Here is a 24,560-nt window from a genome sequence, read left to right on the forward strand (position 1 = left end):
GAACCAATCATGCCTTGCCGAGCTTCGCTTGTGGTTCCATCTCCTCTCTAGCTGGAACGGTATGTCCTCCTTTTATGATGACCAACTCCCTTGACATCTAGTTACACTGATGCCACTCCTTCTGCTGATTTTGGGGGTTTCTGCAACAGTAGATGGTTAGCATCAGATTGGCCCTGAGAACTCATGGACAATTGCCAGGTTGCTTCCTCCACCTCTTCGAAATCTACCTCATAGTAGCCGCCGTCGTTCTATGGGGACACAAATAGTCTAGTTAATTCATTCTTATACATTCTGATAATCTCAGTCGTTGAAATCATTAACAAATGTCGCTCCAACTCCTCTTCAATCGCCCACGTCCCAGGCCATCATAATACCATCGCTGACTCTCTCTCTCTCATTTTATGTTCCAGAAGTTCAGAAACATGGCTCTGCATGCCAAACTGCTGCCAACTCCAGTTCCTCCATATTCTGCACTGACTTTCAATCTGTAAATCCATCTTTAATACTCCTGATCATCGAATTCCAAAACTACAATATTAACAACTTATCTTCTACACTCTCCTCCTACTGGACAGCTTGGAATAATTTCCAACACTGTCATGACCGACACATCATTTCCCCCTCGTTCTATCACACAGCCGTCATCTGCTGCATCACCTATGCTATTTCTGCCATGAGCATAAGAACGCCTACTATCAAATCCTACCTCAGCGGTACTAGTTTTTCTCCAAACTAATCACAGGTAATCCCAGCCCAGCCATAAACCATCCCCAAGTAAGTCACTTCTCTCTGGTCTCCTCAGCCAAGAACCAGCCAAACAGCTTTCTCTTACCGCCGAACTGCTGTCCACTTGCATACACACCATTCATTCAGGATACCAAACTCCTCACATCGCCCTGACCCTCAAAGTGATGTTCATATTAGCATTTTTTCAGTTTCCTTGGATGCTCAGAATTCACCGTGTCACCATCGCACTTCGACCCGTGCCGTTTTGTTTGTATCTTGGACTTATCACTATTAACACCTCATTAACGTATCACTGCTATATCTGCTCAGACTCAACAATCTAAGATCCACACGAGCACGTCTCAAATAATTGGAGGTTTTTGGGGGTTCATCACTGCCCGGGCGCAGGATATACATCCTTTCTTTTGTTTTATAGTTTTGTTTTATAGTACTACGGTCTACTACTGTAGACCGTATATGGCCTCTGTATATCATATATATATATATATATATATATTCTGAAAAAGATATCCTTCATTTAAATATTTTAGAGCCAAATACATATAAAATCACAAAAACAAACAGGCCCATAGCGTGTAAGGGAGCAGAAGGTCATAAATGAAGAAAAGGATGTGGTAGGAGCACAGTCTATTTCACAAACATGATCAGTAAACAGTCACAGGAACATTTCCCAACCACAAGAATTAACAGTCACAGGAATATTTCCCAACCGCACGACTTAACAGTCACAGGAATAGTCAAATGTTAAAATCTTCTTTTACACCTTTAGCTGTCAGAGTGTTCAGTGTGAAGAGCCATAATAGTTCTCTTTTCAGGAGTATAGAGTCAATCATTTTATGGCTTCAATGCCAATATATCAGAGAGTGGATGTGTTGTGTTTGGCTTTATTGAAATAACTGCAGCAACTGTGTTTGTAGCAATCCTGATTGCGAAAGGCACATCTGTGTTCTGTGGAAGTTTCCACATTTGTAATTTGCAGAACGAACATGACTGAGGAAGTGTGAAGGAGTGGGCAGCGGTTGGTCTCACCAGCATATTATATAGGTAACTCTGTTCAGGTCCTTTCAGTCTTTTTTTAATTTATACATTCAGATTGAGAGATGTTTCAAATGGCCTGTGATCCAATCATCCTTATAGCCCCTTGAGAACAGCTGATTGGTCCTTAAAGTATTATGATGGCTATATGGCAGAATGTGCTTTGGGGGTCATATATCACATGTTTTCTTTTGTTTTATAGTACTGCTACTTTGGTCTTTATGATCTTTTTTACACTTGTAAATATAGAGTGGGACTGGTACATCATGTGACTGACAGGTGACTTTGTGTCTTTGGATATTTAAAATGGCGACTATACATTCTGTATTTAGTCTGAAGAGCAGATGGCTCAAAATGTAACTTGTGGTATCCTATTAAATTATACTGTATCTGCAAAGGGAGATACAGTGTGTTAAGCTTTTTCTGCCCTTACAGATTTAGTTATTTGGTCCAGCGCCTGCTTTTTATTCAAGATGTGCACGTCTACTTCATAACTTATTTGAGAATTATGTTGCAAAAGAACAAATACAGAAAAACTGAAAAAGAGAAACAAACTTTGTGTAATAAACAGGGCTGGCCCTAGGATTTTGGTGGCCCTGAACAAAATTCTTTTTGTGGCCCCGAAACACTTCAGACACAACCACCAAACCACACACGCTGCTCATAAGTGAACGAACATGAACACACACACTAGAGATGGAACATGAATTGACAACAACTCTCTGACTTTATTTGAAAACAAAAGTTTATTAAAATGTGTGAAATGGATCTATAGGTAGTGCTGGTACTGTGTGTTGAGGGGAAGCAGCGTATATAGAAGGCTATGGTTCCTCAGAACACAATAACAAAAGATCGGGACATGTAGCCATCATAATATTAATATGGCTAGATTTGTATATGGCCTCTGTATATCATATATATATTCTGAAAAAGATATCCCTCATTTAAATATTTTAGACCCAAATACATATAAAATCACAAAAAGAAACAGGCCCATAGCGTGTAAGGGAGCAGAATGTCATAAATGAAAAAGAGGATGTGGTAGGAGCACAGTCTATTTCACAAACATGGTAAGTAAACATTCACAGGAATATTTCCCAACCACACGAATTAACAGTCACAGGAATAGTCAAATGTTAAAATCTTCTTTTACACCTTTAGGTGTGAGAGTGTTCAGTGTGAAGATCCATAATAGTTCTCTCTTCAGGAGTATAGAGTCAATCATTTTATGGCTTCAATGCCAATATATTGGAGAGTGGATGTGTTGTGTTTGGCTTTATTGAAATAACTGCAGCAACTGTGTTTGTAGCAATCCTGATTGCAAAAGGCACATCTGTGGTCTGTGGAAGTTTCCACATTTGTAATTTGTAGAACAAACATGACTGAGGAAGTGTGAAGGAGTGGGCAGCGGTTGGTCTCACCAGCATATTATATAGGTAACTCTGTTCAGGTCCTTTCAGTCTTTTTTAAATTTATACATTCAGATTGAGAGATGTTTCAAATGGCCTGTGATCCAATCATCCTTATTGAAGCTTGACAAGCACAGTTTCAAGAGTGGGAACACACACCAATTACATATATAAACAGACCTAACAGCTTCCCCCTCATTCACTCTCGCTTTCGAGTTTCAGATGTCAGGCTTTCATGGTCATCCCAGAAACAGATTGTACTTCCCGCATAATTGCATCAACAAAACTTGAATTAATGCTACGAAGACTACTCCAAGAGCGAGTTCACCACGAATCACAAACTGCAGATCAACCCGTCCGACTTGACTGAAGATTTGTGGGAAACCAGTTCTCCTCTCGTCACCCAGCAGCAGACTGTAGCCGAGCGTCCCGCTGGGCACATGCCGGCCCCGCAGGCTCTTCAACTCATACTCCCCTGATGTGACACTACCGGTAGATCTGGGGTTTCTTCTCCTCTACTAGCGAGGGAAAAAAACCAGGGAAGCAACGGACAAAGCCACTGGAGCAGCAGCTTCAACTCTCCCCTCCTCAGCCGCTTCAACAGTCCAGATAATTCTCCACCACACCGAACTCACGCTCTCTGTCCCGCCATCTTTACATCCACAAACAGACCCCAACATCAACGACCGAACTGCCAATGGTTCCTGCATAGGATGCATTCCCTATCAACCTCAGCCACATTAAACTAAAGCTTCATTGTTTACTCAGCGTCAGATTCAGATTAGAAACCATTTGCTTCCTAGCAGCAGTCCACAAACCAGTGGATCCACAAACCCATGCAGTGTGCTGTACTCCAACCACAGTGTTCCGCTTAGACAGGGACATCAGGCACCGGGATGCCTGTGACCAATATGGTTTTCTAACTCCAACCACAGTGCTCTGCTTAGACAGAACATCGGACACAGTGATACCAGCAACCATGCCATTTCCTCACTACGACCACAGCGCTTCGTTTAGACAGGGACATCAGGCACCGGGATGCCTGTGACCATGCTGTTTTCTAAATCCAACAGCAGCACTTCGCTTAGTTGTGTACATCAGGCACCGGGATGCCTGCGACCCATGTGGTTTTCTTTACTCCAGCCACAGCATTTCGTTTAGACAGGGACATCAGGCACCGGGATGCCTGTGACCATGCTGTTTCCTTAAATCTAACAGCAGCACAGTGCTTGCTTAGACAGGGACATCAGGTACCGGGATGCCTGTGACCATGCTGTTTCCTTAAATCTAACAGCAGCACTTTGCTTAGTTATGGACACCAGGCACCGGGATGCCTGCAACCCATGCTGTTTTCTTTACTCCAACCACAGCACTTTGTTCCAACGAGAACATCGGGCACCGGGATGCCTACAACCCATGCCGTCTCTTCATTCCAATCACAGCACTCGGCTTAGGCCAGAACATCAGCACCAGGATACCAATGACACCTGCTGTTTTTCACTACATCTGCACCACTTCAATTCGGCCAGGATGTTGATGTCAGTGACCCCGCCGTTTACTCAATCCAACCTTGGCTTGCCTAGTTCGACAGCAGGCAGCTTTTATCATGGACATCCTGCTCTAGTTGCCACAGAAGCCTGCTCTAGTCAAGACTCCTGGCACCGAGAGCTGCCAGCACTCTGCTTCAACCGGAACATCCGCCATCGGGACTCCAGCACCTCGCTGTCTCATCATCGAGGTACCAGGATAACCCATATTTGACTACACTGATCCCTGCAGCTCATTTGTCCCGGGCAGTGACACCAGGATGTCATTGCCCCCAAGTGCTACTCCCGCAACTTCATCAGACAGAACCATGCATCGTTCTCCACCAAATGGTCAGCTGAGACCACCCCCTTTCACACGTTTAACGTAAACTACCTGTCGTTCTCTCTCGTCACTTCACCATTTCATTATCAACGCCCCTTTCACATGTTTAACGTTACCTACACTTCGTCCTATCTCATCACTTCTACCATTTCATTATCAATGCCCCGTCACACGTTCAAAGTAACATATATGTTGTCCTATTTCGTCACCATAACTATTTAATTATTGATGCCTCTTAGAGCCACCTGCTGTCTATTGCATCTTCAGTCCCATCGCTTCTGTCTTCCTTCTCACTGAACCAATCATGCCTTGCCGAGCTTCGCTTGTGGTTCCATCTCCTCTCTAGCTGGAACGGTATGTCCTCCTTTTATGATGACCAACTCCCTTGACATCTAGTTACACTGATGCCACTCCTTCTGCTGATTTTGGGGGTTTCTGCAACAGTAGATGGTTAGCATCAGATTGGCCCCGAGAACTCATGGACAATTACCAGGTTGCTTCCTCCACCTCTTCGAAATCTACCCCATAGTAGCCGCCGTCGTTCTATGGGGACACAAATAGTCTAGTTAATTCATTCTTTTTTTTTTTTTTTTTTTTTAAGATTTTGTTGGCATAGACGCCTTTATTAATCAGTAGATCGACAGGAAACATGGGAGAGAGAGGGAGGTGACATGCAGCAAAGGACCTCCGATCGGGATTCGAACCGGGGTCGGCTGCATATGTGGAATGCGCTCTAACCACTCGACCACCTGCGCGCCCCAAGTTAATTCATTCTTATACATTCTGATAATCTCAGTCGTTGAAATCATTAACAAATGTCGCTCCAACTCCTCTTCAATCGCCCACGTCCCAGGCCATCATAATACCATCGCTGACTCTCTCTCTCTCATTTTATGTTCCAGAAGTTCAGAAACATGGCTCTGCATGCCAAACTGCTGCCAACTCCAGTTCCTCCATATTCTGCACTGACTTTCAATCTGTAAATCCATCTTTAATACTCCTGATCATCGAATTCCAAAACTACAATATTAACAACTTATCTTCTACACTCTCCTCCTACTGGACAGCTTGAAATAATTTCCAACACTGTCATGACCGACACATCATTTCCCCCTCGTTCTATCACACAGCCGTCATCTGCTGCATCACCTATGCTATTTCTGCCATGAGCATAAGAACACCTACTATCAAATCCTACCTCAGCGGTACTAGTTTTTCTCCAAACTAATCACAGGTAATCCCAGCCCAGCCGTAAACCATCCCCAAGTAAGTCACTTCTCTCTGGTCTCCTCAGCCAAGAACCAGCCAAACAGCTTTCTCTTACCGCCGAACTGCTGTCCACTTGCATACACACCATTCGCTCAGGATACCAAACTCCTCACATCGCCCTGACCCTCAAAGTGATGTTCATATTAGCATTTTTTCAGTTTCCTTGGATGCTCAGAATTCACCGTGTCACCATCGCACTTCGACCCGTGCCGTTTTGTTTGTATCTTGGACTTATCACTATTAACACCTCATTAACGTATTACTGCTATATCTGCTCAGACTCAACGATCTAAGATCCACACGAGCACGTCTCAAATAATTGGAGGTTTTTGGGGGTTCATCACTGCCCGGGCGCAGGATATACATCCTTTCTTTTGTTTTATAGTTTTGTTTTATAGTACTACGGTCTACTACTGTAGACCGTATATGGCCTCTGTATATCATATATATATATATATATATATTCTGAAAAAGATATCCTTCATTTAAATATTTTAGAGCCAAATACATATAAAATCACAAAAACAAACAGGCCCATAGCGTGTAAAGGAGCAGAATGTCATAAATGAAAAAGAGGATGTGGTAGGAGCACAGTCTATTTCACAAACATGATCAGTAAACATTCACCGGAATATTTCCCAACCACACAAATTAACAGTTACAGGAATATTTCCCAACCGCACGACTTAACAGTCACAGGAATAGTCAAATGTTAAAATCTTCTTTTACACCTTTAGGTGTCAGAGTGTTCAGTGTGAAGAGCCATAATAGTTCTCTTTTCAGGAGTATAGAGTCAATCATTTTATGGCTTCAATGCCAATATATCAGAGAGTGGATGTGTTGTGTTTGGCTTTATTGAAATAACTGCAGCAACTGTGTTTGTAGCAATCCTGATTGCGAAAGGCACATCTGTGTTCTGTGGAAGTTTCCACATTTGTAATTTGCAGAACGAACATGACTGAGGAAGTGTGAAGGAGTGGGCAGCGGTTGGTATTTAAAATGGCGACTATACATTCTGTATTTAGTCTGAAGAGCAGAAGCTTTTTCTGCTGGTACAGATTTAGTTATTTGGTTCAGCGCCTGCTTTTTATTCCAGATGTGCACGTCTACTACATAACTTAAATTATTTTGCAATAGAGCAAATAAAGAAAAACTGAAGAAGAGAAACAAACTTTGTATAAAAAATATACATACATTCTTACCACAATGCACTTATTTGTAAGTGCAGCTACTCATCTGGCAGACTAGTTGTGTTGAAAATAAAGAGTTTTGCTATTGGAATATTATTTTACAAAATTATGCTCAAATGAATATTGCACAACTATATTATCTATATCATATATTATATATTATAATTTCCATTGATATTCTGCATCACATAGGGAATTTTGGTTGGAATTTTGGTTACAGGTTTGGCTGTCAGCAATAATAAATGATTATCAAAGATAATTATTAATTATGAAAATCAATAATGTCATTAATAACAATTATGAATAGTGGAGCACCGCCCTGGAAATGAGGGAAAAGAGGGGTGGGGAGGCTCAACAGCAATATAGCCCACAAAGAAGACTACACAGCCAAAAGACCAGATCATGCGTTATCTTGAAACTACATGTGTTGCCAGAAGCAGTGTGTGTGTGAAAGTGTGAAAGTTGTGGGTTTCAAAACTCTTGACTGTGTGGGATAAAGGTGCCAAGTCAAGAACAGTTTGGTTTCCAGGGCCGGCCGTGGACATAAACGGTCTATGCGGTTGTTTAGGGCCACAACCACTAGGTGGAGCCACACGATCAGTGGGACTTTATATTTTGCCAGCTCTTCACACTGCAGTGCGGTATTTTTACATATAAATGATAAACCATTACATTTAAGCCCTTCCCAAATGAGTTAACACAATACTGATTACGCCTATCACTGCCATATAAATCTCTGTAGTTCACATTATCTTCAGTCTGTGGAACTTTCTTCTTTCCTGAACTGGCTGGATGAATGTACGTCTGCTGGTTGAGAAACTAACTTCCGGTTAGCTATCCGCTAACTTCAATGCGGAAGATATAATTTAATTATGCGGCTCTTCAGACTGTCCAGATGTTACCGGACAGATGGATAAATTCTGCTCATAGCATTACGAGTCATTTCGCAGGAATACAGTAGGTGTAACCATGGTAACCTACTAGCTACACAGTAGGTAATGCTACGGTAAGGATGTTGTAGCTGTCATCAGAGTTAGTCATACAATTTAAGTTCATTTAATAATTTAAGTTAAAAATTAGAATAATCTGTTTGTTTAAAAATATATTTATTTTGCTTATTAACATGAATATAAGTTAGGATATACACATAAAACATATATTAAAAGAGCTGTGTAATATTTTAATAGTGGAACAAAACTTCTTTATATTGTTGTGGGTGGGACTGTTTTGGTTGGTTGCGCACTGAGCAGGACCACAGGTGAAAAAAGTTCGGTTTTGGCTGAGAGGATGGTCATTGAAGGGTTGCTTGCTGTGTTGAAGTGTGAATATTTAGAAGTCTGGAGGTTCATTTTATTACCCCTTTAGTTCATGCGGCCAATGAGGTATGCAAGTTTATTGTTAGTATATTTGTAATTATTTGCGTTCACGTGACTGCAATGCTAATTATTCATTAGTTAAAACAATATGCACATACTCAAATGATCAATGAACAGACAGGTGGTTCTTAATGTTGTAGCTGTTATATAAAACACAGAAAATTCAGATGAGTGTGAAAACAATTATTTTGTTCATCTAGTTTCCTGTTACTGCAATGATAAACACCTTTGGCAGTTTATGCTTGGCAGGTTTAAACTGGCATGAGTTGGCAGCCAGGACAGACAGCCCTGTTGTGGAGATTTCCTTAATTAATGGTGAAAGAGGAAAAACATGAGTTTAGTAATGGCTTCAGTAGTTCACAGCTTTGTTAATGATTTAATCTTGCCAGAGGAAGTTCAGTGATACAGCACACAAGGCATTGTACACGAAAGTCCACTGAATCTAAGATAGCAACACTTTTAATACATTCGGGCTACCCCCCCCCCCCCCCCCCCCCCCCCGCTCTAAGAATCATTTCGTTCGCCTCATGCATGTCAGGGAGTCGTCAATCAATCAGTGCTCAAGCATGATCACCTCAAGCTGAAGGAATGGATAGCTAGGTTAGCAAACACTAAAACACAAGTTACTGGTAATGAAAGCAGGAAATACATAGTTGCAGAGATAGAACAGGACATAAAGTTCTGCAGTTTGGTTGCACACAGAGTTAGAAAACAATTTTCATGACAAGCAGAAAGTATCTTGTGATTCTCTTTTTGTCAAAGTTAGAGTTTACATACATTTTCCATTACAATGTCTAATCTTTCTTTTTGAGTTAACTCTGTTCTCTTCAGGAATGTGCAAGAATGGAACATGCCTCCAACGCTGTATCCAGCTCTCTTAGTACATCCTTGTGTTCACACTGTACAGCAATGAATGCAGGCTATACATCACCTGCCAATAGCTAATGGGTTCTGATATTGTATAAGTACTGAGATGAAAGAATGGACAAAAACCTGATGACAACAATATACTGTAACCTATGTGTTTTATTATAGATAAACACGAATGCATAGGTAATAGGTCATAGGTAAAGTTTTGTTTTTCTCATGTACTGTATAAGCAGAGCAGAGTTGTTTTAGCCAGTTTAATGTAATAGCTTAACCAACCTTTTCTACATATGTTAGGACACTGTGTCAGTACATTCAAGTCACCTGCTGTATGCTTGCATTGCCTTCCATATAAGTGAGAAAGGAATCATTCATAGTTGGAAAAAGAAATTGAAAACACACCACACACTTTGTGGGAATAAGACTGACACATGTAGGCCTACAGTCTTTTGAATTAATACAAAAAGCAATCCAAAACACATGAGAGAACTATTACTTCCAACACAGACATATGTGTGTATTATAAACTGACTTAAGTTTTTCAATTTTCCATATTAACATTATTACTCATCAACTCAGTAATTGATTCATCCTGGCTTGAATTGAAGTGTGTCATTCTAAAACTAAGAGTGACTATTATTGTAATAAACTGCAGACTGAGGGTTCTGGGTTAATGTGGCGTGTTTTGTCAGGGTCCTATTTCATATATTTTTTCACTTAAAGGACAGTTTAAAAAATGTTCAATTGTATCTTAAAACAATATGCACATACCAAATGATCAATGGGGCTATATTTTATTCATTCCTCCCCAACAGAGGAATAACATTGTCTATATGTATTTTTGGATTGTTTTCTTTGCTTTAATTTCCAAAGATGGAAATGGAAAACTAATTACCCTAAGAATGATGATCCCCACTGTTTTAAATAATAAGTTAAATATACTCGATATGACTTTGCAACTGGTGTAAGCTCTATGCAGCAGGTGTTACAGCTGGTGTAGATGATGTGGATAAAAATCTGTGACCTGATATAAATAATAAGCTACACATTTGTTTGATTACATTTTCCGTTATTTTAATCATCACTGGCACTAATGTTTCTAACACTTCCAGTGAATGGAGACAACTACATCAGACCACATTTTGATTTTCAGAGTGTAACTTAACACTCTGAAAATGTTATATTTGCTGACCTCCAGTGGTTCACTTCTCACCTTGCTATAAACATGTACAGGTGTATTCACTGCTGGGTGTGGTTACAGGTGCAACACAGTACAGGTCTGACTTCTGACAGAGGTGAAACAGACTAAAAACTTTTAACAAAGAGAGGGCAGCAAAACACAACTTTTCAGCCTGGTTACTCTTTAAATAAAGGGTCTAACTTAAATGCAAAATGATCAGTTGTTTTGTGCATGTGTGTCCTATTTGTGATCATGCAAGGAGCTTAATGGAGTTTTGTCCACACTTACAAAAATGTCATGATGGTTTTTATGTTGTTTTATGCATGAAAAACATTTTGCACAATTGACACTAAGTTAATGACATGATAAAGTTAAAGTGAGAACTAAACCTTAAAACCAACAAAAGGCAATACTTCATCACCACTCACCATTAATGTCCTTGTCCTTTGACTCGAAGTCGAACCTCCTTTAAATTTAAAATATGAACCCTTACATATTGTTCTGGGTCAAATTTGACCAATTCTTACATTTGAGAGCTGTAAAAACACCATATACACATTTATTTTAGCCAGACTTTACCTAATATGCCCCACAGTATAAAAATTTACTATATAAAATGCATTTTTAAAAATATTTGTGCAGCTGATACACATTTTTATATATGCAAATATACAAGCTTGACCTGTGTTTATTAAAAGAAATTACAAAAACAGTAGCAATGTAGCAAATATTCAATATCCTCATACTTATTCAATATCCTCATAAAACCATTTTACAGTATACTGATAGACCATTATCTTATGAATTACAGTGATGATTAAAAAATAAAACATAATCAGATTACATTGTTTATTTGTTTGTTTTTTGTAGATAAAATGTTGCATGAACCATGGAGCCATAACAAAAACAAACAACTAAACTAAGAAAAGACAAAGAGGAAATAGAAACAAAGACTATTCATATCCAAAGTGTTATCAGATGAGTGTTCACCTCAAGATTAATACCACAAATATTTAAATTCAAACTTGTAACAGGGTAAAAGAAATACATGTCATTAACATACAGTACATTGTGACAGTTTAACAGTCTTTGTTCCCTTTTTTGGTATTAATTTGTATTATTTGGTTGGGTGTCAGTGTAACATACTCCCCCTGCTGGACCAACTTTGCATTACATTTTATTCATATGTGCTTATTTCTGGTGCTTTTAATCAGCCTGATTGTTGCAGTTTTAGTTGTTTGAATTTTTATATTTGACCACAACCTTTTTTGAGAAGCAGGCTTTGCATCAAAATCAGCATGGATGAAGAAATGGCAATAAAATATTAAGAGGCATCTTTAATGGAAAACACAGATCATTAATAGAGAAAGTGAATGGTTCTTCCTATGACTTAGCAACCAAAAACTGTGTGCAAAATGTTTGTGCTCTTACTGCTCCTATTTAAAATGTACTCAGGACAAGATGATTTGATTTCACCCAGCTCTGGATAAACAGACTCAGTGCATTTGGTGTGGAAGGTGTAGAGGTGTGTCAGTGTGTTAGACTCTGTCTGAGCCAGTGGACCAGTCCAGATACAAAATACATGTTAAAACTCTGCTATTCTTTATGTTTTATTGAAGTTTTACTCCAAACTGTAATTTCCCAACAAACAGCAAATAACCAAACTGCACACAGTGATCAACTCAGTACTCCACTTTATTGGTGTTCTACAGATGTACAACAGGTGTTACAGAAATGTTACGAAATTACAATCCAGCAGATGTTCAGCTCTATAAACATCAGCAACATTTACAAAATCCAAACACCATGTTAAAGCCAATGTTGTGAGTGCAGCATCAGATCACCACAGTGAGTAAATGGACTCTTGGTCAGGCTCAGAGCAGAAGGTCCAGAACCACAACCAGATAAACAAAGACTAGCAGAGGTTTCCTGAGTGGTACATTATACTTGTGTTAGAAAGAATAAAACATAAAACTGGAATCATCACTTTGTCAATCATTGTTGATATTTTGGTAATATAGATCCTTTAAATGCATTAACTTTTTTTTTGCTTTTTCTTCTTTTTAATTTTTTTTGTGTGCATAAAAAACAAAACAGCAACAACTGAACATTAAAAAACAAAGCATAAAACTTTGTCACCCCTCACCACTATTGTCCAACCATGTTTGAAAGACAAAAACATTTCCCTCCTCTTTCCTTCCTCTTCCCCAACTTTATATGCATAAATGAAACCTCTTATAAATGAAGATAAAGATAAATGAACAGTTATAATATTAAGCTACAGGCGCTTCAGCTACTCAATGTTTCTCCTTGTTCATTATTATATATTAGTAGATACAAACATAACTGCTTTGCATGAGCTAATCAATGTGTAATGTAGCAAATATTAATTTCTTATTGATAAAAGTAGAAGACAGTTAAACCACATATATCATATTTCTCTAAAACATAATCAGATTATACAGTATTTCCTGTAGACGCCATGTTGATGACATAATGTTATTTACCATGTAGCTACTACACCCACAAAATCAACTTTAAATTAAAAAATACTCACACATAATTACAATATAATCAGATGACTTCAAAATTAACAAATGATTTAAATGCAATTATTCAAGTCTAAACTAATGCTAATGTAAAGTTTTAATAAGGTAAAAGCAAAAATAAAAATCATACCTAACCCAACTGGGGAAACTTTGAGCTTAGTGAGTGAGTGGTGAATTTTTAAATTAAAAGAGAGACACTTGAGTTTCTGTTGGGTTGTATTTCCAATAACAAAGAATATTTTACAAACTGATCATATGTTTTATGCATCAAGTATTAAATCTTAAAAGTAGCCAGTACAATATGTACAGGGTTAAAAAGTATAATATCTCCCTCTTATATGTGGTAACGTAGAAGTACAAAGATACTATGAGAAAATACAGCGCCTGAGTAAATTTACTGTTACACGCCACCATGATTGGTGAGTTTAAAGACAGATCAAGACTCACTTCATCACTTTATCACTGTTCTTAGTCAACGGGGCAAAAGAACACAGAGCCAGTTTCACACCTAATGTAGCAGCCAGGGTAAAGAGGCCTTGTGAAATGAGCCCTGAAGGTGAGGAGGTGACTCAGTTTGTTAGAGGAGACATTGTAAAAGGACAGAGTGCCACCAGGCCAGTCCAGATACACTCCAACACGTTTGAAGCCAATTGAGGCAAGAGGGAAAGACACCCACTTATTATTGTGTCCTGAAAAGAGCTGTGATTTGACAGCATCAACACCAAAACACCAAGACTGAGCATTCATTCCCAAATTAATGTGTTGTTTCCCTTTCCTGCCAATTTGTTTGTATGCAACACCTACACCTTTATCCTCATTATAATCCTCAGTCAACTCTACCTCCCAGTAATGGCGCCCACTCAGCCCCTCTTTGCACAACACCTGAGGGTAAACATCAAACCTTGCTGGGTTATCAGGATAGTCCTGCTTTGCTGCTCGTGTCGCCTTTTTGTTGTCATCAGAAAGAATAAGGTTGTAATTTACTGTTTCTGGGTCCAGGGAGAGATCACAGGCATCTGATGGAGAGAACAAAACACATCTGTTACTCTTCAATTTGAAAGGAGTGTAAAATAGTATGAACTATAATAACGATGTGAGCATCCATTATATGAACTATAACATCCTGTGAACAGCAGTATCAAGCACACGCTGCTTGCTCAAGATGCATTTACGACTGAAGAAAATTGATCATTGATATTACTGTTGTACGTTGTCAAAGAAATAAAAGAAAAGCAGAACAGTTCAGAGATGGTTGCTATGAAGGAACTATAGTGCCATAATTCCAAAGGAGAGCAGACCACAGTTTGCACTTGTAAAATGTGTAATTCACAACTTGTGAAAATGCATCTCAGAGTTTGCACTTGTAACTTCTGATCTGCAAAGTTGCACCAAATGATTTGCATTTGAACCTTCCCATTTGCGAGCTCATCCTTCTCACGTGATTATTTTTTTAACGTAACCAACCAATTTTCATAGTGGGACTGCTAATAAGTCATTTTATTAAGATTTTATATTTTTTCAGGTGAGAAAGTAACTATGTAGATTTCCAATATGTGGTAAGTTTATCGAAATAACACGTGTTTTTTTTAAATCTGCTGCAACGTTACAGACATGTGAAAAGCCAGCTGGTCATCTCGTTAGCCTCTCATCTGACTCTGAGATGATGATCGGTTATCTGAGGGAGAACATGATCAAATGAACTGACCTGTGCAGCTTCTTGGTGATTATAATAACAAAGTTCCAGCATCTTTGTATAATAAAGAGACACAAACGTATCTAAAGAGATCACCTCTGGGTGTCATCCTGCTCCAATTTACAGCATCGGACCGCGGTGAGAGAGGAGCAATACTAAAATAAATAGTCATCTCTCTGTATACAAAATTAAAATGATATTTGCAGGTTTTTAAGTTTTATTGAAAATGTCAGACTGGATACAGATTTTGCCTTAAAGTGAATTCAGACATTTTCTTCTAAACACATTAAATAGGTCATAAATGTATTTCTAAAAAAGGTATAAAAAGCATTTCAACCATTTAGATTTGAATTGTGGAGCTAGGCTTCACAAACTGTGTTTCAACATTTCTGTGTTCAGGATTTAGTGATTAGCATAAACCCGCCCCTGCTGCTGTAGAGGTAGAAATACATTCAGCACAAACTACTACTACTACAGTCTACAGTTAGCCAGTTAGCAGCAGAAAGCTCTCAGACATAGCGTCCATGTTTCTGGTAGAGATGGTGACTTTGATTGACAGGTGACAATCAAAGTCACCTGGTAGGGGGCGGGGCTTCAGCATTTGGGAGCAGAGAAAGAGAGTTTTACACAACTTTGAAGCCTAATTTCATATATTTGGCGATTTTTTTTAATCATTCAAATTTGGCAGGGTGGTTAACAACACACTTTTCTGTAGTATGTCAAACTCAGAACACATATTTATTCTTACTTTACACAGAGTTTAACTCTCTTGTGTTGGTTGAGCACATATGACATTACAAAATGAGACAAGGGATGTCCTTTTAAATTGTGTTATTATCATTTCCTACCTCAGCAGCTCATTCTCTGATCTGAACCTACACAGAAAATGTTTTATTCCTTTCACCTCCTTTACTAGTTTCTTTGTTAATTTGTGCCAATAATGAAGATTGAATATTTAGTTTATTTTCATTGTCAGAGGGGCTTTGCAAAGTTCTCAGCATGCAATATATTAAAGTCATAAACACATTGACATGGTTCTGAACTGATACATGTCAAAAATAACAAAAATACTTGTTCCCTGGTCTTTTATAAACTATATCTGTTTGAAGGTAAGCAATGCCACATTTATAGGATTGGCTTAGTTTAATTCATAATGTAAAAGTAATGTCTGCTTTAAACAAAGAACTGTATCATATTACATCATATCCCATCGAACTGAATCGTATCTTATCAAAATCCTACCAAATTGTATCGAACCGAATCGTTTGATTTTAAAATATATTGTTCCTGAATCCATTTTGTACTCCATGTATCTAGATACATATCAGATCGTGTTATATTGGAGAGATGCACACCCCTGGTGAGTTAACTTCTGTTTTCACTACTTCATATTGTATATGGGAAACTGAATGTATGTTCTTAAAAGCTACGGCATAGATAATTATGAACATATTTTAAATACAACATTACATACGTATTTGAACAAAAAAAACAAAAAACTTAATAGTAAGTTAACTAACATTATGGAATTATGGAATGGAAAATGCATAAAAAATTACTTACACCACATTAAAGCACTTTTGTCTTTGATCGTCTCCACAGGAGGGACGGGAGGCTTTGAAAAGTCATCAGTGACCAGAATGCCCTCATTGTAATGGTAGATGGTCGCTCCTTTGTGTTTCTCATTTGCTATGGCTGTTGCAAGGAAACGGACACTGCTGCTGTCCTTGAGAGGTTTGGCAAGATCATGAAAAGCTTTGGCTTTTTTTCTCATTTTGGTTAACACTTCATTTGAGTAGTACCAGGGTTCTTCATCAGTACTTCTTAATTCAAGTGAACGTGAGTAGTTCTGCATCGCTTTAAGGCAGCTGTCAGCACTTTCCAGAGAGGTGAAGACAAAGCACAGAGCATCTTCTACACCTGGAGCAAGAACCTCTTCATCCAACTCTGACTGATTTGGAACGATCTTTGTGTTTGTTCCCTCCATCATGTCTACACAGGACCCAATGACATTGATCTCTCTCTCTTTGTGATCCAGCCACTTGCTTAGTTTTTCATGACTGAATGGTGACTTTTCTCTGTCTTCCAAGAGTTTCTTCAGTGAGCTCTCATCTTCTTTTCCTTCACGGATGGAGGGAAGTGTCTTCGCTATGGCCTGCTGAAGTGCAGATGTGTAATTATTACGCTGTCTTTGGAAACTTCTCAGACTTTTGCGAATCTGTGGAAAGTTCTTTGACACTCTGTCTGCCAGACAATCGTTTAATCTCATTTCTACCGTCCCAAGATCTTCGACATTATTTTCAACGTTCTTCACTAATCCAGTGCTGACCTCAGCCTTCACCTCAGGAGCTTTGGAATCCAAATTCTTCAGCGGCATCATCCAGACCTTCAGTGGAACAGCGTTCTCTTTCTTTTCTCCCAGTAGCTTTGGAAGCTCTACATAGGTCTTCACTGCCTCTTCAAATGTTGCAGGGTTGCTTTCAAGAATGAGATCCCCGAAGAATTTGCAGGAGAATTTGTTTGTCAGGGCTTTTTCTTCTTCAGTCAGCTTTATGTCAACTTTCCCCTGAATATCAAATGATGGAATCTTCTTTATCACAGCTTCCATGCTGCCCTGGATCTCCTGAACACTGCTAGCATCTAACTTCTCACTATCAAATACAAAGAAAGCATTTGCTCCATAGGTGATGCCAGTGACCACGTGTGTTGCTGAGCTCTTCTCAATAACACCTTTCTGTTGTTCATCCAGGTTTGCAAGTTTAGTCATGGACAACTGTTTGAAATTGGTGGTAGTTTTGTATTGACATGTCACCCTGCTCTGATTCTTGAATTTCTTCTGGTCATTCAGGTATTTGGCAGATCCTCCAACTTCAATCAGTCCACACAAGAAACTGGCCTTAAGAGAAGCTTCAACATCCAGCAGGGAGGACTTGGAATCAATGGAGTCAGATGCTGTAATGTGAAAGTTACAGCTGCGCTGAGAGGTGTCATCTGTGTTCTTTTGTAGAGTTTTACGATCCCACAATGAAGGACCTGCAGAAATTAAATAATTGAATATACTCAATGTATTTCTGCCTTTTCTACACGCGATGAAGAAAATGACTATATTGCAAGGAAGACAAAATGTCAGCGAGAGACTCATTTTGGGTTTTTGTTTCTCTCACAGACACAAAAAGCTAACTGTCGTTCTGACCGGAAGCTAAAAAAATGCTTAGCGACTGCACTTCCTGGGAACTTCAGAATAAAAGCAACAGTAGTATTTATTCTATTTCATATTTTAACTCTAATAACAGCAACTTATTAACTCTATTATAACAACACTTTATTTAACTATATTATAACACTAACATAACTGATAATACAGTAGTTTTTCTTATATCTATTATCTATAACATTTAATTGAACTCTTATAACAGTAACTTAAATAATACTCTTACAACAGTATGTTATTTCTATAAGACTACATCATTTCACTCTATTACAAACCTTCTTTAACTATAATAGTACTTATTTACCTCTATCAGAGAGGAACCCTGATGGCCTTTCTTTCATCCGTCAATATAATTATTCTCTTGTAATTCTAATTTGGCCTAATTTGCTAACAAATTCGCTTCAGAAATGAAAGGGTTACTGTCCTGAAAACATTTAAATTAAGTTATCCAATTTCATTTTTATTTTTTTTGCTTGCTGTCTCTAGGCAGAAAAGAGCTTAGAGCTACTCACTCATTGGTTAGGACTTCATTGCCAGGACAGAAGGCCATGGCAGTGTATGTTTGTAGGAAGTGACGAGTGAATTAACCAATTAGACTTTGATTTATAGTGGGCCAGAACAAAAAAATGATCGCTGTTGGCTTCTTGAAGGCCAACGCTGTCTTTGCCGGTAGCTTAACCACCAGTCAGCACAGCAGTGAAATAAGATTGTTATTTCTTGGCCAACTTAATAGTGTTGCTTTTTTCAATGCAGGCTTTTACAGAGAAACAATTTATAATTCAAAAAGGAAGGCCAACTCTAGCACTGGAATGAACAGAGGGGAAAACTGTTGAAAGGCAATTATCAACATTACCCGTGGATGACTTGTTGTGTTGCTGGAGTTGCCTGTTTTTTCAACAAACAAGTCATCTGTCTGGGCTAAAAGTACTTAATTTAACACCATTATTACAGTACTGTATTTAACTAATACTTCTTTCATAATAGTACTTTATTTAATTTATTATAACTGTACTTTATTATAAAAGTACTGTAAACTGTAGTTTATGTAGTAGTTTAGTAGTTTACAGTAGTTCACATTACAGCCTAAAAACATTGCTATATTATTTATTAGCCATATCACTCTGCCCTACTGGGGAGTACAAACATTCTGTTTTTCTGGATTCCTCAGTTCAAAGTTAATATATTAGTAAGGTCTGTGTACCCTACATCGAAAGTTGTGTGTAATTCATTAATTTGTTTTTCCGGTTTTGTTTTTTCTGTGAATTTTTAAAAATATTGGAAATCACTTTTAACTGTTAAACATATATTTTCTGCCCCATTGCAAAAACATTTGCATTAGGTCAACATTAGGTCATCGGCCTGGGGGAAAAAATCCTTTACAAATGCAATAACTTGTTACATTATTGGCAAAAAGTTATTACGTTATTGGTTCAGGACTTTTATTACATTATTGGCAAGTTAAGAATTGTTAAAGATATTAAAATGAATAATGAGGGATATACTCGTACACAGTGCATCCTCCTGTCTGCAAACTGGACTGGTAAAATGAAAATATAAAAATAAGCTTTCTGTATTGAATTTTGAGTAATGTAGCAGTTATAGTTAAACAATGAATAACAAATGCGGGAAAAAACAGTTTCTGTGCTCCCAAGTCTCAAATTGACTTCCAATAGAAACACAATAGTCTGAAAGTCCTGCTGACGGTCAATTCACTTTCTTGTGGGCAGCATTGAAATGAAATCTTCGGTCTGATTAATCAATTTAGCTTTTCAGTCACTTGAACTCATTTGACATTATTGTCAGTAGATCTCAGACATTCAGAGTAAGTCATTTTATTACTGCATTGTTGTCTATATCAAGTTTTACCTGGGATTAGTTTATCCTGCCGAGTGTCATACAGCATCCCCAGGGTGAAAGGTCGACCCAGCGCAGCTACTCTCAAGGTTTCTTCAGGCATGTTTTTGAACCTGTTGGTGAACATGATACAACACAGATTAAAAAACCTTCAGTATTTGATTAATCATCTGAAGTTAGTATCACATACACAGACAGAGAGGGCAAAACCAAGAAAGAGATGCACAGACAGCTTATTGGTCTTGTAAATATACAAGTTAAAATATAAAGAAAAAACATTCTCACCCTTTTTCTCCTTACCTGGTGTAGTTGTGTAGATCAGAGTCTTCTTGACTTCTACCTGGAGCTTCCAGTCTGATGGTCTGTGATACTGTGAAGTTACTTAAATCCTGTTCTGTCTCCCACTGACTCCTCCCCTGACATGCCTCCTGATATGGCTGCAATCTTATTTTAATAAGTAATAACTGCTGCAGTTTGTCCTGTTACATCACATATAGACCAGAGACATCAGAAGTTATGGGCAGTCCTTCACACAGTCAACAGCTTGTAGTCTATAATCCCAGGCAACTGCCAATGTCGCCTATTCCACAAAACCAAACAAGATATTCATTTATACACAATCAGATGTCTGATATCAGTCAAACATAATTAAGAAGTTTTTTCTTCTTAATTAGCTTTTTACATTACAAAATGTCAGAAAATATATACAAATATGGTTTCATAGTGTGTACATTCAAACTACTATATGCTGTCCCTTCTACATATTGTGTTATTTCCCCTCCCTACCACAAACCCACCCTCCAGCTCATCAGCTATCTTTGTAAATCTGAATGTATTTTTTTATATATGTATATAAAAATAAATGGACCTTTGGTATCAGCACAACTTTCTCCAATATCAGTTTCTCCTGTGATCGGTTTCCTGGCACCATCTACGTTAGAAAAAACATTTGTTTAGTAAGTGAGTCAGGGATTCTGCTCAAATGATCGATTACCACTAGCATTTAACATGTCCACATAGTTTATGGCTAAATATTTAAATATACAAACATGTTTGGATGGACCCTCTGGCACTGGATTGTGATCTACTGAAGTTATTATTCATTTTCTTACGTTGTTTTGAGAACACATTTCACATTTTTCTTTATTACCGAGTCAGAAATCAGCATAGTTAACAATGACACAAGTGCAACCAACAATCCTTCATGTGATCTCCACCATTGCTTCTCATCCATTGTCACTCCCCTCTGCTGCCAGATGCTGTTTTACTTTTTGGGCCATTGTGTTGCATTATAATTACGTCTTAAGGTGAATAGCTCCAATGACCCTAGTGGTGTCAAGATAGCCACTGGACTTTTGGTTGTTAACTGCATCTAAGCTGCATCTGCTGTATTTGTACCTCGCATGAGGTCATAATTTCCTTCCTATGTGCCTGGCCTTTGATTATGGCTGCTTATGTAGGCTACATTATTGTTGAAATGAGATTGGTTATGTACAATATTGCCATTTAGTCTACAAGGTCTAATGCCCTCCTCTGCTAATCTCTGAAACAGTTTGACTGAACTTCAATAACAATCATCTAATGTTGGTGAGCAAATCAACAGATTATCTACATATTTTATCAGTGTGCTAAAAATGATCAGATATTCAAGATCTTGTTTCAACATTAATGATACTAATGCTGCTGGCCTCAACCACCTGATCTCTTTACAATATAATAACATCATCTGAACTAAAACCTCTGAACTCATGACGGAGGACTGAAACCAGTTCCAGCTCTCTTTCTCAGCCCACACATCTTTTAAATATAAGTCATCATCATCTTGTTCAGCCTAAACTTCAGACAGTACACAACACTGGGCATTTTAACACGGTAACACTATTGTAACACAGTTTCTGAATTTCTTGATTGCATTGTCAGAGGAACCATAATCATCAGATTTGGCAGTATTGTTATTGTATTCATATACAACAGCTAATACAGATTTCCAAAAACAGAATTAGCTTTTAAGATTCTTTTTGGAGAGTATCAGATGCTACACAACTTATATTGTTCCTGCAGCCGCATTTAAAACATTTTTTCTTTTGATTCAAGCGTATTTTAACCAGGTCATGTGATGCCACTTCAGTACACTTTCACAAAAATATTACTGAGACTACCACAGAAAACTGCAGGTGATCATTTAATGTCTGTCTCTGTCACACACTTACCATACAGTCCAGACTTATATGAGTTTTAGACCAGGTCTCGTTATACACAGCTTAGCTTCAGTTTGGAGTGGTGTCTTTGCCCATGTCTACAAATATGAATCTATTTAGCTGTTTCACTTTATTCAGTTCAGTTTCTAAATGTGTCAAACCAAAACAATGAGTTCAAACTGTATAAAAGGCTGATTGGAGCTGAGTGGAACTGCCTGTCTGATCATTTACTGTGGCATCATCACCTTGCAACCCCTTTCACATGACGTGCAGTCTTCATTTGATCCAGATAAAAATGTCAATTATACACATATGTTTAATGATTATTTCATCTCATGCCCTCTCGGCAGTGCAACTGTTGAACCTGCATAGTAAATACAACTCTAATCATGTGAGACTTGAACTTGATAAAGTTTCTGTCACACGTTTGGCCTCAGCTCTCTTTAGTTTCCATATTCGGTCAGTCTACGTGAGCACCGGCACAAAGCTTTTATCCTTTCTTCCTCATGTTGAATTTCCAGTCAATTCTAACAAAGCTTATGTGCATCTTTCACAAACCACAACTTCTTGTCACCTTTCAGTTTTGCACAGATCCCCCTGCTTAGTTCCCACAATCAATTAGAGTCTAGGTAAGCACAGTCACGAAGCATCAAACCTCCAAAAAGACGAAGTAGAAAAGAAAATTCTAATTTATGGTGGGAGATGTGATTCCTTCTGCTTCAGCAACATAAACCTTCAACTTAGTTATTACTACAGTTACAGAATCAAAAAGTTAGAATATTAATCCATTTTCATGGCTACATCTCCTCCTTGATAGGTCAAAAGCGTAACTACAGGTGTTTACCATGCATGAGGACATATTTAGTACATGTTGTACTTGTCTCTGTCACCTCATCATTATTTTTAGGGGCATACATTTCCTGTGAAAACAAATTCAAAACCTTTATTTTCATTATGATTCTTATCTGAGAGGCGAGAGTGGAACATGCTGGAAGTTAAATTAGTTAGATAAATCCACAGACTGGACACAAATTATACCATCATTTATTGGAATATAAAGCAGATTTAACAGCAACAATCAAAGCTAACTAATATATCATTTAGGTTTAAATTATGAAGAGCTGGATACTCTGAACTCTAAAAGCGTGTGGCCCATGAGAACTGTATGAGTGAAAAACAAATAAAATAAATTAAAGCTACAAGCAGCGTTGGGCGGGACCTCGCACCCTTGCGCACGTCGAGCTGTAGTGAAGTGGAAAGGTTTCTGTTGGGGGCATTTAGATGCCTTCTGACTCTGGCATTTATCGGACTCTGCAATAAGTAGATATACATCACACACACACACACACACACATACACACAGACAGGCCAAGACAGCGACAAAGATGTGATGTGTCGATGTGGTAATGCATACAAACTAGTTCATTTCAATGAAGATACTGATGAAACCCACACCTTTTTGAATGTGTATTCCTACAGCATAGTTTTAGCAACAGACCTGACACTAATTGTAAATGACTCACATATAGAAGACTTTGACCTATACATCTTGTATTTACATATTTTTGCTATCAGGCTTTTATTTTGAACGTTGCAGCCATGACCCACATGAACTGGTCAAAGTTTGATGCTCTTTCTCTCTCTCCCTCTGTCTGTCTGTGTAGACATTTAGGCTGCGTTCACATCTAATTCCTTCTCAAATCTAATTTTTAGTCCTGACTGTCCACACTGTTTTTAGCAAGTGTCCAAATCAGAATGACCAATCTGACAGGTTGCCACAGCAATGTCGTTGGGGCGGAGGTGTCATCATGTATTGTGTGATGTTATATAACAGCGACAGCAACAACAAACCTTTGAGCTTCGCTTGAACCGAGCCATCTCCCCAAAGATTAAGAACTTGGTTTGGTCCTCTGTCCATGGACTGATGTTTACGTCCTCCGTTGCCTCCAGTGATATCACCTAGCAACAACAACTGGAATAAGTCCTCCAGTGATATCACCTAGCAACAACAACTGGAATAAGTCCTCCAGTGATATCACCGAGCAACAACAACTGGAATAAGCGGGTCTGGTGTCGCATAGAGTGACGTAGCGTAGAGACGTAGAGAGACGTC

General features: G+C 38.4%; 1 protein-coding gene across 1 annotated transcript; it reads right to left on the reverse strand.

Annotated features, from left to right (window-relative positions):
• Window positions 1-12,266: 12,266 nt before the first annotated feature.
• LOC128381837 (stonustoxin subunit beta-like) lies at window positions 12,267-20,352 on the reverse strand. The gene is made up of 5 exons (XM_053341865.1): window positions 20,262-20,352; window positions 16,748-18,217; window positions 14,080-14,507; window positions 12,419-12,491; window positions 12,267-12,277 (listed from the first exon to the last, which is right to left on the reverse strand). Exons 1-5 carry the CDS (start codon window positions 20,350-20,352, stop codon window positions 12,267-12,269), a joined length of 2,073 nt encoding a protein of 690 aa, XP_053197840.1.
• Between the last annotated feature and the right edge of the window lie 4,208 nt (window positions 20,353-24,560).

Source organism: Scomber japonicus, chromosome 20 (assembly GCF_027409825.1).
Source record: "Scomber japonicus isolate fScoJap1 chromosome 20, fScoJap1.pri, whole genome shotgun sequence".
Classification (NCBI taxonomy): domain Eukaryota; kingdom Metazoa; phylum Chordata; class Actinopteri; order Scombriformes; family Scombridae; genus Scomber; species Scomber japonicus.